This window comes from Corella eumyota, chromosome 1 (genome assembly GCF_963082875.1).
Source record: "Corella eumyota chromosome 1, kaCorEumy4.1, whole genome shotgun sequence".
Lineage (NCBI taxonomy): Eukaryota > Metazoa > Chordata > Ascidiacea > Phlebobranchia > Corellidae > Corella > Corella eumyota.
In genome coordinates, this window is record NC_137490.1 from 4,403,378 (window position 1) to 4,422,251 (window position 18,874).

The 18,874-nt window shown below is 28.4% G+C and overlaps 1 protein-coding gene across 2 annotated transcripts; it reads left to right on the forward strand.

The window, feature by feature from the left end:
* The first annotated feature begins 3,461 nt into the window (after nucleotides 1–3,461).
* Nucleotides 3,462–18,735, forward strand: LOC145750322 (oxidation resistance protein 1-like). 2 transcript variants are annotated; one of them, XM_082566325.1, is made up of 16 exons: nucleotides 3,462–3,718; nucleotides 3,856–3,963; nucleotides 4,367–4,504; nucleotides 4,798–4,879; nucleotides 5,102–5,253; nucleotides 6,640–6,809; nucleotides 7,541–7,737; nucleotides 7,942–7,962; nucleotides 8,709–8,778; nucleotides 12,897–13,109; nucleotides 14,056–14,183; nucleotides 14,457–14,566; nucleotides 16,391–16,516; nucleotides 16,895–17,053; nucleotides 17,451–17,620; nucleotides 17,784–18,735. In XM_082566325.1, exons 1-16 carry the CDS (start codon nucleotides 3,707–3,709, stop codon nucleotides 17,923–17,925), a joined length of 1,998 nt encoding a protein of 665 aa, XP_082422451.1. In that variant the 5' UTR covers nucleotides 3,462–3,706; the 3' UTR covers nucleotides 17,926–18,735. The 2 variants fall into 2 exon arrangements, with proteins under 2 accessions (XP_082422451.1, XP_082422459.1); XM_082566333.1 differs by lacking the exon at nucleotides 7,942–7,962.
* The last annotated feature ends 139 nt before the right edge of the window (nucleotides 18,736–18,874 follow it).

Sequence of the window (18,874 nt, forward strand, 5' to 3'; positions counted from 1 at the left end):
ATTTAACGAAAGTTAACAGGTCCGATAATACTTTTTAAAGTTAACTTAAAAGTTAAATTATTACGCAAAAGTTAACTTCGTTAATCAGCGATTAGCGGGTTAACGGTTTAGTGCCCACCTTTGCTTAACACCACGAAAATTTAAACGAGCTACAAAAAAACGGTGATAGGGATGATTGCAGTAGTTTAAAACTTAAATGTTTAAATAATTAATAAATAAAATAGGGGCCAATAGAGCGATTTTTATTAAATTAAAATAGGCAATTTTAGGGTAAGCGTGTAAAAAATAAAGTAAACCATAGTCTTAGAAGCATATTAATAAAATTTTAAGTAAGCTTAATTTATATTTGCTAAAGTAAATAATACAAATTTTTGAATAAGCTGATGTTTATTAAGCCGTTCATATTTACACCAAATTTTTCGTTTATTCTTGATATTTTATTATTTTAAAAATATTTAATAAAATGCAAATATTTTAAACTTTAGTAGTCTAACATAGTTAAAAAAAGTATATATAAATAAAAATAATGCAATAAAAAGTGTTATATATTTGATTTAAAGACGATGTAACGTCACAAATCCAGCGATCTTTCTTGAAATCGCATGAGCTAGGGCTTTTTTAAGATTAGGGTTAGGAAATCAGGGTTAGAGTTTCCAAAAGTTATACATCGACATAAAATTCGATCATAAAAAAACGCGATTGTTAAAGCTTTGATCTAAAGTTAGTCGGCAATAGTCTGTAAATAAACAAGTTTATTAATAACAAGTTGATAAATCACATGAATATGACTAAATTAATAAATTTTTATTATATTTTTATGCAATTTAGACAATTATTTAGGTGAATAACCTTTTTTCAAGTGGTAAATATGTTGAATTACTGTTGCTTTTAAAAACTTAAATATTCTGCATACATCCGTTAACGCTATTGCAAATCAAACCTTGAATTGCGACATCAAGATACTTTGCTTTGTTTTGTGCGATTTACAAATATTCACGGACATTCCTGTAACGCTTTTTAACTTCTAGAACAATATGTTTTTAACTAAGCACTATACCTGTAATTTATATGTGACTTTTAAATTATACTTATTTAACCCATTTTTTGCAGTTTAAGTAATTATTGGCTATAATATATCTATATTTATTCTGCTGATTTAGTGCTGGCTTAGCAGGAGTTTATACCCTTTAAAGCGCATTACTCAGGGGCGCTACAACATGAGAGCAGTAGGGAGGGAACCCACGATCTCATGTGGTGTAGCAAATGTTTTTACCACTACCCCACGCTGCCGCTTTTGTCAATTACCATTTAAAACGTGAATGCAACAGTAAACGGTCATTATTTAGAAATACTTTTTAAACTGGGCATTTTTTACCCACTAAGTAGGTTTTCCATTGAAAAATCATGTGTCGTTTTGTGGTGTCAATTTTATTCTTACTAATCCGAATTTTAAAATCGAATAACTTTTGATTTTGTATTTAAATCTCTAAAATTTTAGTATATTGTTTATTATCATATCGTGTTTCAATCTCCCTATTTTGATAATTTAAATATCACTAATTACTGATTAAAAGGTGTTTATTTATTTAAATTTAGGAATCGTTATTAAGTTTTCAAATTTTGGTCAGGTATATTATAATATTATTAAGTCAAAAATGGATTAAAAATTTAATTTTTGTTTGTTTATTACATTTAAATTCTTGTTTGTTAATTAAAAATTAAAGTTTGATATTAAGCAATTAAAATTTAGTATAATGTATTTTATAATATTTGTAATTAAAATACATATTTAAAAACTAATTTTTGTTTGTTTGTTATATTTAAATGCTTGTTTATTTATTAAAAATCAAAAATCAATTTTAGGCATTTAAAATTTTATTCTGATGTCAACAACTTAAAACTGGGTTAAAAAATTAAATTTTGTTTGTTGAGTATATTTAATTACTTTTGTTGATCAAAAAATTAAATATTAATATTTTAAAACTTTTAAAATAATTTTGTTCTGAAATTTTCTTAAATCAATAATTTAATACATTTTTAGTCCAATAATTAAATGCGTAATATTAGATTTATTTATTTAGTTAATATTCATAATTAAGTAATGTTTATGCATAATTTTATTTATTAATAAAGATTAATTTTAAAAATGATCAAATGATTTAAACCATATTTTATTTATCAAATAAATCTAATTGTTTGTCGACTTCACCACAACTTTTGCTAACAAAAGTTGTTTAGCTATTATCGTTATTTATTTATTGTTAAAATTTGGTTCGTATTATTTAGTCGGAAAATACTTTTTGCTGGAGAGTTTCGTTTTTTTGCCTAAAGAAGCTGGCTGTTGTTTCTTTTATAGTAATTGAAATGTCGATAATTAACGAAAACGCAAAATGTGCATCTTAAAACTTAACTACATTGTTATTATAAGGGTTAGCTTGCATTAAAATTTATTGGATTTCTTTTTGTCGGAAAATATTTTAAATAACTTTGAAATTTAATGCTCGGTTAAATTTGGGAAATATTTGTTAAAATTTTTCAGTTGATAGCTGACGTAATTTAAATTTGTTCATTTTGAAAATTAATAAAGCCATTTTTTTGAGAATGAATCAGACAATGTTAAATTTTTATTCAGTTCCTATCGTCGGAAAATATTTTTAATTGGATCCAAGCGATATATCCATAAGTTGTTTTACTTTAAACTTTGCCTGCAATGTTTAATTATAATTATTTATCTATTGAAGAAATTTAGTTAGTATTATTTAGTCGGAATATACTTTCTGCTAGAGAGTGAGATTCGTTTTTTGCCTAAAGGAAAAATGTTTATCTTAAAACTATGCATTCTTATTTGCATCTATCAAGGTTGAATTTGTATTAAAATTTATTTGACTTCCTAATATTTTTAAATATTTGGGGAATATAAACATACTGTTAGATATTTAGAAATATTTAAATTATAAAATTTGTTTTTTAGGAGTTTAATTTTGTTTTTAAATTAATTTTTTTATATTTTAAAAAACATAATCGTAAAAATTTAACTTAGCTTAAAATGCGCATTCTAAATAATAAATATTGTGTTTTTGTTTATTTTGTGTTATCGACGTAACTTATCATATCAACGTAATATTTTGCGGAAAAATGCGAAGTTCTGCTAGGATTTAAAAAAAAAATTCTAGCAGAATGACAATGGTAGCATCTAACTACGTGTGATTATGTGACGTCATAAATTTAAAGACTTGTGTTGATAGATCATTAGTAACAACATTTTCAAGTTTGTTTTCCTAAAACCAAACAAAATTTATTGATGATATTTTACAAAGTTGCATAAAAAATAAATTTTGTAACTCAATCTTACCAATTTTTGTTTAAATATGCGACCCGTAACAAAACAACTATCGTGTTGTCATATTTTCTTAATAGTATGCTATTATTATTACACAAAGTCAGCTGTTGACTGAAGTATTTTGAAGAAAGGAGAAAAAATTTTTAGTTGGTCTTCTGGTATTTTATTTATTTATGTCATTTCGCAAAAAGAATTGCCACGAAGCTAAAGTGTTTCACTGTACGTTTATTTGAATCAATTTAAATCACACTGTACTATCTGCTAATCGAAGAAGTTAAAAGACGATCGGAGCGTTCGAACATCGAACGTCAAGCAGTCAATTGTTAATATAGATTTCTGTTTTGAAGAAAACAGAATTTAGAAGGCATGGAATATCATGTAAATAATAATTTTACTGTTATTAATGTAAAAATTGCTAAAAGTTTATCTGCGTGCCAAAATTTAGGCTTTCGTTTTATGAATTTCTGTAACGTCATTATGATTTTATTAATTTTAAAGTTAATTGTTTTTTTTAGGTGAACAGCAGTGATACACTGCGAAGTATTGCTGTTAGTTTTAACACAACAACATCAAAGTTGATGAAAATGAATAAAATGTCATCATCTTTTGTATTTCCAGACCAGGTAATTTTTAAATAATTTTACCAAAATTTTTTCAATCAATTCAGAATATAATTAATTGTTTAACATGAAAATTATTACAACATAAATATCCAGATTAAAATAGTTAAACTACTGCTTTTGTATTATTGCTTTGTTGTAAAAGGGAAAGGAGAACCAATAATTATTTTAAGTGGTACATACTAATAGTTAATCCCAAAAGTGTTGTAAATAAGTATTGATTAAACTAAATTTTATACAAAGGACAACATTTAATTTAAAACAAAAATTTTTACCAAATCCTGATATAGTTATATTTTAAGTTAATTGTGTTTATATAAAGGTAACCGATTGTGTTATTTTAGTCAATAAGCAAAACTGTTTTTTAAGTTTTATTTTTAAAGGTTTAATTTTAATTTTTTTAAAGGTGTTAATGGTACCCGAGTATACCTCCCAGGAAAATGATCTTCCTGAGAAGAAAAGACCAACATCAGGATCAAGTTTTGACGGAGATTTTGCCTTTCTTGCTCCACTGTCAGGCTCCCCAGCAAACGATGATATTGTGGTATACCAATTTTTCTTTAATTAACTCACACTAGCCTTTAACTATTTTTTTGGTAGAAAAACTGGCCTTGACAATTATCCCCAAACAATTTTTTTTTGTAAAATAGATATATACTTGTCATAGGGAATACTTTTAAGGTGTAATTGTTTAGAAAAGTTACAATTAGATCCATTGTTTTTGCATGGCCTTGGCATGTTGATTTAAAGTGTCCTCGGAATGGGGCTTGTTTGTTAATGTTTAAAAAAAAGAAAGTATATAATTACTTTATTAATAATTATTTTTTTTTTATATAGAAACGCAAGTTGAGCAAAGAATTCATATTTGAGTTTAATACTCTGAAATCACCTATTATACCAAACCATTTGCCAAAACAAGGTATGGATTTTAAATAACACAATGTTTGTAAAAGCATAACAATTTTTTAGTCTTACAGTTAACTTCTTGGAAATTCATAATAGATTTTTACCTCGTTAGGGTTCCTAGTATTGAAACAGCATATGTTCTTATGTGGTTCTAATTTTCGTATTTTATAAATATTTTTGGTAATTAACAATGTTGAATGCCAAAATATTAGCTTTTAAATTATTTATACCTCAGAGCTAGACAATCAACCGATGGATGAAATATTAAGAACAAACAGATATTCTCCTACGCCTACTCCTAGAAAAACGCTGACCAGCGAATCGGGCTCGGAAAAATTTGAAGAGAATTTCCTGAAAATGACAGCATCTTTCGTTAACTTTAATCAGGTTGGTTTCGGTTTACTAATCAAAAAAGAAAGAAAAAATGAAGTTTTTTTGCTTAAAAAAACAAAAAAGGCTGTATATATTAAGAACAAAAAAATCATGATTTTATTTCTTGATTTAGATACAAAAAGTAGTATATAAACAAAGAAACACAAGTGTAGTAAATTGTGATAGTTTGTTTTCGTTTCACTCTTGTTATTTAGGTAAATAGCACAATCATAACATAATTTATAGTAATATAATGATTTATAAACATGTTTTGAATTACGTATCAGGGGCTTGCAAAAAAGGTCTGTGTGCAATGTTTATTGTGCAAACTAGTTTAGATTAATTTGTTTATTGCTCTTATTGTATCATGCCTCCAATAGCTTTTTTATATTTATTCTAATCATATGAGCGTGAATTGTAAGTCATGCTTTAAGAGTACCGTGTCTCATGACATTTTTTGAGTATTTTCTCTTAACATATGCTAAGTCTTTAACATTTTTAACAAATATTTGATAACTATAAGCCATCATGTTTAATAATAAAGATAATTAAATGCAAAATTGGTCACAATATTTTGTCAGGTATTTTAGAGTGTGTTTGGTGGTTTACCATTTGATGTTTAAAACAATGTAATACTATCACATGGGTTAGTTAATCTGTTATACAACAAAGGAAATAATAAATTAAATAATCCTTCAGGCTATTTGTAAGTGCATTGGCCCATATTTTTATTTGCTTTCATAGTACAGAAAGATGGTTTTATATTTGGTTTAACATGTTGTATAATTTTTGACAATTTTTGACTTGGAAAACAGGAAATGTAACTGCGCCTATGCAGTTGTAGCACAAATTTATAGGCTATAGCATTCTATTGATTTGCCCAAATACAGGATAACAATGACAATTTTTTATAAGCTATTATTTTGTAAGCTAGTAGACCATGTAATATATCATTTTGTTTAACATCCTATGGGAATTTTCAATAGTTGTGTAAAATATTGGTGTTAATATTTTATTTGTACGGTCTTGTACCTTGCTTTATCCCATCTTATACCTTTACCTTGCCTACAATGATAAAAAGTTAATAATTAACAAGATGTGTATAATTTAAAATAAGTTTCCATTCTTTTAAAATATTTGAAATCAAGTTAATTATTTATTTTACTTGTTTATTTTTGTTATGTAATTATTTTGAGTTTTAGAGGGATTTTTTCCTGGAAAATCTAAATTATCATTATGCCATTAAGGGTTTATTTATAACTTCTTAAGCGCAAGCACTTTTATATATCTACTTCCCCTTAAAATTTTTTGCAAAAAACTGCTTAAATTGTAATTTAAAATTATTTTATTTGTCTTTGAAATTTTTAATCTAGAAAAATTAATTTGGTTTTAATTTTCCAGGGTATGGTGAGAGGGGTCTTGCTGGTCACCCCAACATCTGTAATGTTTGACCCCGATCCAAAGGACCCACTGGTAGAGTTAGAGGGGGTGGAAAAGTTTGGAATAATGTGCAATCTGGCCTGTATCACAAGTGCAACGATGTTCACGGGAAACTTTGCTGAAAAAATTAGGTGACCCCATTTGTTTTTGTTTATTTTTGACTTCTTTGTTTATTTATTTATAAACAACATTTGCCTAAACTAGTTTTTTTTTTTTTTTTTTTTTGATAGCCTAAATTACACATTTATTTACTGTATAAAAATGTTTTTTGGTGGATTATCTTTCAAAAAATTAGGTGATTCATATTTTATATGTAATTAGGATTGATCTGCTTTTAAAGGCATCACCAATTTTGTGCTAAATTATTTAAGGGCTTAAATAAATAAGGTAGTAACTCGTTTGATTTCAAATAATATACCCAAGACTGCAATATTTTTGCTTGAGAAAAATCTTTTTTTAGAACATTTTACCTAAGCAAATAAATTTATGATATCTACATTTTACAAAATTGTATACCACAAATATGTATAAATAATTAATAGACTGGGGATTGTTTAAAAAAATCTTGGTGAGTATCTAATACATAGTCATATTAAATATTTAAAGCCCATTAAATTGCCGATATTGTTAGTTTGAACAATCAAGAACCACTAATAGGATATGGCCTAACCACAAAACACGATAAAAAATATAAAACGAAATTTCTAAGTGTCTATAAATATATTAAAAAAAAAATTTACGCAATTTATTTATTAATTACGGTCTTAAAATCTTAGTTTTTATTCTAAGTTTTATAAGATCAATTTTTTTTAAGTCTAAAACCTAAAATAAAATTTTTTTTTATCAAAATTCATTTTTATAGTCTGAAAAACACTGTACAATCCTCAACATCTGAAGCACCAAAAAAGCAGCAACCCAATATTGATTGCTCGTATGAAGACACTGGTATCAACAGTTCCAATGGCTCGGAATCCCCAAAAGCCGAGAATGAAAATCAATCGGAAACAAAATTGATGAACGAATTTCCATTTTTGTTCTCCATTGTTAAAACTGTGCAAGGTAAATACATATAATTCTTTTAAATATTTAGGTTTAATATAATAATTCTCTACCATTTTTTTTTATTTTGATTTTTTAGAAAATAAATGCATATTTAATTGGCTAAAGTGTGCGGTTTGCATAGTTCTTACATTCGCATTTAACAGATTTTAATATTATGTAGTTGGTGAAATCATATTTATTTTTCAATACAATTTGCTTTAGGTACCTCTTCCCAAAATACAAGTAAGATAAACTGTTATTTAAATGGTGTTTCATAATTGTCCTGAACTCATTAAATTAATCATTAGTTTCGTGTGGTTTTATTTGTTGTTATTTTGTTCGTTGGGTTGTTAAATTGTAAAAATTATTTAAGGGTGACCATTTTATTTTGCACTAGGAGAATAGCCTTTTTGTTAAACCTTTTTGTAGTTTTATTTTATTTAAAACCAAAAATCAATAAAGGTCAAAATAAAATAATTTTTAAAGTAATTATAGAATGTAGTTTGCACCGTAATTAGGTTCTTGTTAAAACTGTATGTCGATTTTAAATCTAAAATGAACTGAATAATGGTATTGCCTTATACTATTTTATAAAAAGGCTTAGTGTTAGTGCCTTAATTTTTTTAAGTGTATTCAGGTATTTGCGGTGTTTCATTAACAATGGTTTAACGTAATTGTGTTTTGTGTATTTTTCTACCTTATAATTCTATTATCGAAAACTGTGAAAATTTGTTTCAAATTAGATCCGGTTGTTTTACCTTAACTCTTAAAAACAACTAATTATTTTAAAGTTTCAATATTTCCTTTTTTAAATGGCATTATTGCAATTTCCCATTTAATTATTTTTCTTGGCTGATTGTTAAAACAAAATTTTTAAAACTCACTGTAATTTTTTCGTAGTTTATTTTAAATAGTTTATTTGTTTATAAATATTAAGATACATTTTTGAAATTCAATACTATTTAATTTCAGAAATTGCATTTTTTTAGATTTTTTTCCGGAAACTGATGAAAACGAAGTAGGAGAAGTTAATCTGAAAACTTCAGTTCCAAAAAATGAGTAAGTTTTAACTTACCCAGTCACCAACTAGTTTTATTAAGTCAAAAATTAAAAATCTAAATTGCTCCTACTTTAATGAAACTGGTTGTGGATGCGTGTATTTTATAATAATAACCAAAAATTACAAACAAAACAATAAAACACTCAATTAGACCCGACTTTTCGGAACAAAAACAGGAAGGGCTATGATACTTTTAAAAGTAAAGTCAGATGTTAAGATATGGTTAAACGCAATGCACAATTTTTAAACCACTTGGTTAGGCTGTAATTTTTTTACAATTAGAAAACTAATTTTATTCTTCCATATTTCTTCTACACTTTTGTTTTCAAAAATATAAAAATGTAATTACCTTTTTGTATTTATGTAGGCTAAATTATAACTTTTAAATTAGGTCAATCATTGGTTAAATGTTTGTTATTATATCTTTAATGCTGCTTTTTTATCTTAGAGGTTATAACCTTTATATTTTGTAAAAACAGATCTAAACCTTATTAGTAAATCCATGTAATTCTTACATAAACAAACAAGCAAACCACTAAGCCTGTCTTAATTACTAACAGTAGAACAAAAATATCTAGATATGTAAAATCTATTGTTGTCTATTTTTGAATTTTTATTTTTAAGTTCCAATTAGGTGTTACCTATTTGTGGGTACTGGTTACCGGATTAATTTAATCAAGGTTTTGTAAAACGGATTAAAACTGAAATGAACTAATTTAAAGCACCCCGCATTTTATATCTAGTTTAATTTAATAATAACTTAATTAATACTCTTTAAAATAAATCCCTTTAATTTTCATCATCTTTAATAATAAAATTATTGAAGCATGCTAATTGCCAAGGGATACTACGATTGGCAAATACGCCTAATACCGATTTACTATCCTCCATACCTTTTCCCACATAAGCGTTGTTGATTTAGTGCTCTAGCGCCAGTCGTACAGTTTCCGGTTAAATTTCGTGGGTGTTTTACGCGAATGCAGCGCACGTAAACATGTTTTTGTCGCTTCAAGTCTGCAAGTTAGCAGCCAGCAGCTTCTTAGTAAGCGCGTCATTATTGAGTTAAACCTACACTAGCAAAACACACACGTCTCTTTATTTCATTCATCGCTAACAACCACTTTTCACTAGTACCTCGTGACGTCGCTGTTCGTACAAAGTCCGCTTTGTGTAGATACGCGTTGCGGCCTGCTGAGCAGCTATCTCAGGTTGCGGTTCTCCTTAAACCGCGAACCGGTTTGCCCTATCGCCAGGTCCATTCTTCTTTTTTCTATATGCGAGAGCGTTTCTTTCTTATAGTTAGCGACTGGCTTTCAAAAACAAAGGCTGTAAATTACGGCCGTTAAATTTAGTCTCCGTTGGCTTAAAAAATTGAGAATATCGTGTATATGTGCGAAAAAGTCGAAGTGTCGCATGCCCTATGACTTATGTTTGGTTTAAACTCAGGATAACCTACTTATCTGCATTTGTATATGGCTCAGTGGCGTTGCTTCGGCCTAATATCGATCGCCGGCTGATTTAACGTCGCCTGTATTTAATCGATGCATTTTTTTGCAAAAATAAACCACCTCGTTGCAAATAATAAGCCATTTGTTACACGTAGCATTTTAAAAAAGATTTCGAAATATCGAACGCATTGTTTCATTAAATGCTTTTTAAATTCGGTCGTAATTGTTTAAAATGTTTATTTTATTAGGTTTACTGCGCCGGCGAATTTCGCAATTTTTTTCTATCAATTGCAGCCTGCAAAATGCAATGAAAAGTTCACGCGGGGTTATCTCTTGCTTTCCCTACGCGAGATTGTTTATGTTAATTAACCGTTGGTCGATTGGGCTGTAGTCCATAGGTTTTATATCATCACATCTATGTTTAATGAAACTATCATTCAAATATAAGAGCATAGAAGTTAAGTTGAGTCATTTAAGTGCATCTTATACATCCTAATCAGAGCTATCAAATTGTAAACTAAGTCGAAAAGCAAAGAGCAAAGGCTAAAGGGTAGATTGATTTTTTTTCAAAATTTTTGTGCAAGAATAATAAGATTTTCTTTTGTACCGCTTTGACACGTGATCTTGTTGACCGGTAAGATCGATACCCAATATCAATATGGATTTTTGTTAAGATTTAAGACAACACTAGCTGAACTGTTAATGTAATCACATTATAATGCAATCATTCAATATTTGACCTATACATTTTTTGAGGCCTTTGTAAATAGGTGCTGCTTATGCAAACTGTTAGTAACACGTGGTTTTGGCACAAAAGTCTGTTTTATTAAGTACGACAATTGAAATATAACACGTGCAATGGGAAACGATTTCGCAATTTCTCAACGCGCTTGGATTTCGCAATTTTTTTGGGCATTTAAACTCCCTTTTTGTAGTGCAATGCGCTAAAAATGGCACAGACATAAAACAAAAAACGGTTTTCTGTGTTGCGAAATCCGAATCGCTTTAAAAAAAGTTTAGTCGAGTTTTTACCTTTTTCGGGACGAAATCACTGGACGAAAAGAAATCCGTGCGAGAGTCTCTTTTTTTCCTAGCCGTCGGGTATTTAAAGCATCGGCGATTCTGCCGGTTGTCGTAGAGAGAATATTTACTTTGTATATCGTCGTCTGTATAGTGATTTAGAGTAATTTCGCATTCATGATAGACATACAGTAGAATTTTTAGACAGAGTCTAAAATAAAGGAAAATTTCTAATAAAAATTGCAAAATATCGACGACATTATATAGACATGTAATAGTTTTTTTTTTGGTAAATTGTATGCAATATCTAAATTTGTATATTATTTAAATAGAAAAGACTTTATGAAAGTTTTACTTAAATTTCATACAAGCGTCGTAATAGGCTTATTATTTTTATTAAATATTGCGTAACCTAGTAAGTCCGTATGTGTGAGAATTGCATTGATTTATCACATGGCGCTAACGTAATGATCATTATGTCACATGGACAACCACCGTAACAGCGCTTTATGTTAGTCATGCAGTGTAGTAATTAACGTGTAATGTAGTACAGCAGAAATTTTGTAAACAACAGTATATAAGCCCTTGAAATCGGTAATTTATTATCATTATTGTGAAAAGCGATCCATGGTAAACAACTAGTTAGCCTTGAGCAATATATTAGTAGAAAATTTGTATGGGTATTACTAAGTTTATAGTTTATTTAACTAGTTCATTGAGGCTATTTAATATAGAGGCTAACATATATGGCTTACATCGTTTAGCGCTGTAATTACAGGCAGTAAATTTATACTACTATTTTATGATAAGAAAGTGCCATTCTCTTGTTGTCAACTTTTATTGCAGTATATTAACTCGAAACTATTTTTTTGTTGATTTTCGTCGAGTTGCGTTTATAGAACATCGGGACTTCTAATGCGATGTTTATATATCGCACCTTTTATAATTGGACGTTATAGATAGGACGCCGGGTTTCTAGGATATACATTTGTTTTCACTTTAAACTTAAATTGACGCCTTCGTATTGTTTTAAATGCAAAAGTTGTTACTAAAAGCGTCAATTTCTTAGTTATTAAAGTTAGATTTAAATTTTTTTTTAAATGGAATATTTTGCAATAACTTTTGATTTTTGCTCAATACCATTTATATTTTTTTCGTGACGTCAACTTACGACCAAAGATCGCCGCATTGTTTTTGTTACGTCACTGAGGTTTAGAAATCAGCTGTTTTTATGCGTGACGTCAAAATCAAATTTTGCTTACGTATTTTTTTAAGTCCATCTACGTAAATTTATTACCCATACATAAACAAGAGCAAAGTTAATTGTATAAATTTCCGTTCAGATTGTGCAATATTTTTTACGTATAAGCGATTGCGATAAACCCTTTTAAAAAAAGGTTTTACAAAAAAATAAAAAGGACTTTAACTTTTTTATTTAATTGAATAATTATTGTTTAAATCGAAAATGATTTTACCAATAGTATAGCAATATAAATTTTTTTTATATAAAATTTGCAAAAAAAAATTTTTTTTTAATCTAAAGTTTAAATTAACCATTTTTGAAAAAATATTAACTACATTTAAACAGATTTTTATATAAACTCGAGCAAAACCCTTTATTAAAAACTACAAATTATTTAATCTTAAAGTGAAGAATTTGTGTATATGTGCATACGATCCAAGATGCCCATGATCAACACCTTCGCTTCACTTAAGAAATTGCACGGGGCGTGTGAGGACCAAAACCCCACAGTTTATGGATGTGAGGACGGGGCAACGTTGGTGAAAGGAAAGGTGAACAGTAATAATAACAACAAAGAGAATGAGACGAAAGAAAGCTGGTTCCAAGTGCAACGGTCAAGGTAAGTTTAAAAAAAAATTGTTTTAAAAAAAAATGTTTTAAAAAAAAAAAAAAAAAAATGTAAGAATAAAGTGTTTTCATATTTTTTAGTGCCAGATTATTTCATTTTTTTGTAAATTTATTTAATTTTTAAATATTTTGAAAATTAATTTATTTTAATTTTTTGTAAATTAATTTATTTTTAGTAAACTAATTTAATTTTTGAAGTTTTTTTAATTTTATTACATTTTTTGACTACTTCTGTTTTAAATATGTAATTACTGCCGTTTAAGTCTATTTAAAATTTATCTACAAAAATTGTTTTTATTAAAAAATGTCTACAAACATTTTATAATTATTTATATTTTTGTCATATTTGTGCTACGTGATCAGTCAGACGTAGTTAACAATTTCTTCAAAATAAACTTGATTGATTGAGATAAATGACGTATATAGGAACCGCAATAAACAACAACGCAACTGTTAAAAATCACGTACACCGGCACTTGATTGTCAAAAACAACTTAAATTTTAAGTTTATTTCGCTATGAGTCATTTTTGCTTATGCAGGCGTTTTTCTGTACAGCGACGCGTAAACTGCACACCTACTACAAAAAAATTATAACCAATAAAAAACACCGTTAAAATTTTATCACTAAGTTTAGTATTATATACTTTTGTTAAATGTTAAATACTATATATGTTAGCTTAATAATTAAACTTAAATTTGTTTCATTTTAAGTCTAAGCAACGGAACCGTTTTTGTTTAATTTAATTAAAGTATGTTTGTACTATTCGTGTATTAATTGGTATAAGGTATACACACTATAAGCATTTAAATATAGGGTTTTTTTAAAACGCCTACTTCTTTAACCACCATATAACCATATGTATTCCAAACATTCAGTTTAACCAGCATAAGGAAATAGATTTGCTTATTATAAGTTGTATTTATTATTGTAATATAGGTCTGATCAGTTGCTGGCCTTCTTTATACAGTGGAGCCCAGACCCCTATACGTTAGATTACGCTGAACAGAACGGGTTCGTTGTAATGAACAGTTCGGTAGTCCAGCAAGATGGAAATATACATTCAAGTTAGTGTTTTTGAAATATTTTAATTTTTTTGCTTAAAAATAAAATTAAAATTTAAAATTTTTATATTTATATATAAGTATATTGCTATCAATGTTTTTTTTTCAATGTTGATAATATATGTTTTTATTTAGTAAAATCTAGTAGGTGTGTTTTATTTACTTTAGATTTACTGTGTTACACACTTTAAAATTTATTTTTACTTTCATTTCTCCATGTTTAAATTCTCTAAAAACCAATTAACATTTTAATTTTTTTATTTTTCGTGTTAACAGCCAACGATAAAGTTTGTGGAGATACGAGAGAAAGATCGTCAACGAATGCTTCATCTCTTGATTTTATCGAGGACTTTTTTGACGATGCTACCTTCGATAAGGAATGGGAGGTAAGAGAAATTTAAAATGTGGTAGATTGATATACCAAAAATTTGGATTGAATTGCTTGAATGTTTAAGTAAAATTTTGAGTATAAAAAAATTTATTTTTTAGTTTAAATCTTTGAGATGAAAATGTTTTTTAGCAGAAAAAAAGCTGTTTTAAGATATATTCAAAAATCAATTAAAAACGCATTAATATTAATAATTTAATATTTATTTTAAGTGCTTAATATGATATAGTAATTGCAGTCTTAGTTTTTGTCTCCCGACATTAAAAATTTGACGACTATTTATAAATTGTTTTATTAGTGTGCTATATATAGATGAACCTAATTAACCCTGTAGGCAAAGGCCGTTATTTACACAGTGCTATATAACATAATAAATTAATATTTTTAAAGGGTTTGTAAGGCAACGTTTAAATTAAATTTTTTGATAATTTTTTTGCAATTTATTATTTTGATTTAATTATTTAATCTCTATCGATATGCATTTAGAATTGCCACCCCAAAGTTAAGGTAAAACATAAAACATTTTAATAATTCAAAAAACCTAATCTCATTAATATTTAATTTAATAACAGTCATAACATTACTTAAACAAGGATTGAACTGCAGGAAAAGCAGATTTGTCATTTTTAGGTTTAATTAGCATATTATTGACTGTTTTGACTGTCGATTCGATGGTTAAGCATTTAACAGCTTTTAATTTATTAAATTTTTTTAAATTATTTTAGTCATTTTTTGAATTTTTTAGTTGAAGGAATTTTTATTATTATTAACATACTCGGCAGTTGTAAGACTCTTAGTCGCCCTCTATCGTTTAATAAGCTGTTTATACTTTGATCACGGACATGAAGTCACGTGATTCCATTGTGTGTCATATGACTAAAGGGTGCCAGCCACATACAGAGAAAAAAACGTTTATTTGTCCAGAACTCGCATACGCTATACTGCGCAAATTGGCAGGGGAATTTAAGCTTATGTATTTGCTAGAAAGCTGTGTAGGAGTGAAATTTAATACTATCTATGAGTTAGTAGAATTAATTTAAATGCAGAAGTTAATTAATATCTAATACAACAGAAAACTTGGTACATTATTGCAATGTTTTGAGATTTTAACATCGCCAAAGGCATTATAAATTGTAAATTTATTTAGGTGTGTTTTCACAGTCTGTACATAATTTTTTACAAGCCAAAAACGAAATGCCTTTGATAGTACTGCACGAAAACAGGGCCACGATTTGGCATGTTTTACTATTCCTACTAGCTGCAGTATTATTGCTGCATAGAAAATCACGAAATACAATAAAACTATGCGTGGTATGGTTCCTACACGTCATTTGGTCATTCATGGCAAGGGGAATATCCTACATAAGAGGCTCTCGTTTAAGAATTTGGGGAAATAACTTAACGTTATTGCCCAATAACGCGTATACTAGAATAGATCATAGCAGTTCGTTAGACTTGGACTCTGAAGTTGTTGTTAGACAATCTAAACGAACTGTTGTACAGCCTGTGGGGCCTAAACCAACAAAAGTAAATGTTTGCCGTTGTATGTTGTTGACTTAGACTAGAAATATAATATCAGTTTTAAATTGCTGATCTGATATACTCTGAAATTTCGCTTGTTAGCTAAATTTGATAATATCTTGAGACTGAGTCAGTATAAATATTTTTTGTTTATTTTAACATTCGATTTTTTACTAAAGCAAACTAAGTTTTACTAAAATCTTTTTTTCATTCAATTATTTTAAAAATTAACTTTAAAATTTTTTTTTTAGTTTTTTTTCTAACTGTTATTTTTTTAAAAAATATTAATTTTTTTTTATAGATTGTCAGTTTAGAGGAAGCGCGGAGACGAAATTTGGGCGCAATTGAGTTAGCGAACGAGGATGCTTCAATTATACCAGAACTTTCACAAAAAAGCAATTTAATCACTGACGACACCTTACTTCCGGTAGGTGACGTGGTCTACTGACTTTGTAAAAATGAATGCATTTGGTGCTTAGTAAACCCAGGTAGTGTGGTATAGCGGTCATGGTGTGAGACTGCGAGCCGTAAGGTTTTGGGTTCGAGTCGCACCATTGTCACATTATTTTTCCTTAAGCCAGCGTTTACGGATAGCTAAAGTTAGTCCAAATTTTACACCCTTACTTAGTAAAATATCAGAAACCTGTCCCTTTAAAGGGATAAAAAAAAATTGGTGCCCCTAATAAATTTATGCGATGAATTTCATTTAAATTTTGGTATTGCCTTTTCAACTTATTACACTTATCCTAATGACTTGAATATTAAACGTTAAATTTATTAAATTTATAACTTTTTATATTTACAGTTATGTAAACAACTTCCCGCCTGTGCTGTCGGCTACAACTGGAAGTTATTGTACAGTACCTACGAACATGGAATGAGTTTAAGAACACTGTATAGAAAAATGCAAGTAGGCTACGACGACTGTCCAGTGTTGCTGGTTATCAAAGACAGTGACGATCATGTAAGTTATGTTGTTTTGTGTTATTTTTATTAAATTATCCTCGATGTGGAAAGGTCAAATGCGCGACCTAAACTTAGAGTAACATAAGTTACCCCGACTCAGTCTCGAGTCCTTTGCCAGTTTGAGATACTATACGCTTATTATTAGCTGCCGATTATTGTTGGCTGAGCATGAGTTTATACTGTTTATAGCGCCTACCTCAAGGGCGAAACAGCACGAGAGCAATAGAAATCGAACCCAGTACCTCATGTAGTAAAATGTAGTGATCACTACACTATGCTGCCGGTAAATTGGGTTGGACTGTTATTATAATTTTTTTTTACTTTATGGCATAGGTTGTTTGTATGTACAAAATATGATGCATTAAAATCTAAATGTCGAACAATTATGATTTTAGATTTTTGGGGCCTATTTATCTTCCCGACCCCGAGTTAGCGAACATTTTTACGGGACCGGTGAAACATTTTTGTTTAAACTTGAACCCAAAGTTGAATTTTACGAATGGACTGGAGAGAATCACTTTTACATTAAAGGCGACATCAACGCTTTTACTTTAGGAGGCGGAGAGTAAGTTTTTGAATTTATTTTTTATTTAAAAAAAATTAAAAATTGTGCAAAAAAAATTAAAAAGGTTTTTTGTCAGACTTTTTAATATGATTTTATTTTTGACAATTTCAATATCAATTTTAAGATTTTTTTTGTAAAAATAACAAAATTTTTTTCTTTTTAGTGGAAGATCTGGTATCTGGATTGACGGTGATTTATGCCACGGCAGCAGCCAACCTTGCTTAACTTTTAACAACCCTACTTTATCCTCAAACCACGACTTTTTCGTCCAAGGCCTCGAAATGTGGGCAATCGACGATGCGTGATTATTACGATATCAACCGACAATTGGTAGCGTTATTTTGCGCGGGTAATTGGTATGCAATGCATATGATTACATAGTTGTGTTCTAAATACACCATTATATGATGTATGGGTGCTATAGCTGCTTGATGCAGTTTTAGTACATGAAGTTTGTGTATACACATATGTATAGTTCATTATTAAATGGATTTGGATATTAAAAAACGGTAGGAGTAGCATTTTTCAAGAATTCTGCTTATAATTTTCGTTACTCAGACTTTTTTTTGAAATTGAATTTCTGTAATTGACTCTGTTGGGGTGGTTCGATGTTCCACCGTATATTTTTTCTGATTTTCCTACCATTACGACCCTGTACAGCCTCTCCTTTAAAGCAGCACATTTAAAGATATGTATATTTAACTCAAGTGTCGTCTACATGTATCCACTGTGTATATTCGACTGATTGTAAATATCGTCGAAAAAAATGCTACAACAAATATTTTTTCACAAAAAAAAAAAAACTATTTCAAAACCATTATTAAAATAAATTTATTTTTTCTGTGTAAAAATATATAACATTTTGGCTATAGTTTTTTAAGGGGCAATATTTGACATCAAGTGCCGTAAGGTGTTAAGTGATTTGCGTTTAAATTTGATTACATTACTGCATCTGACATCTGTTTAATTAAACCTACTTGTGCAATCTTTTTTTCTCACTTTTGCTTTATTATATTATCACCAAGTTACGTTTTGTTTGCGCGTGAATTTGGTAGACCTTCAAATGTAAAATTTGCGTATTTGAAAAAAAATCAAATTTGATATTGTTTACAGAACTGCTTGTTTTATTAGTACACATAGCAGAAATTTTACATTTAGAAATAGTCCAAAAAAGAAAAAGTTCTGGGTGTTTAAAAGTACGATAAATAAAATAAAAACTCTACAAGCATTTAGTTTTTTAAAGGTTAAAAAATG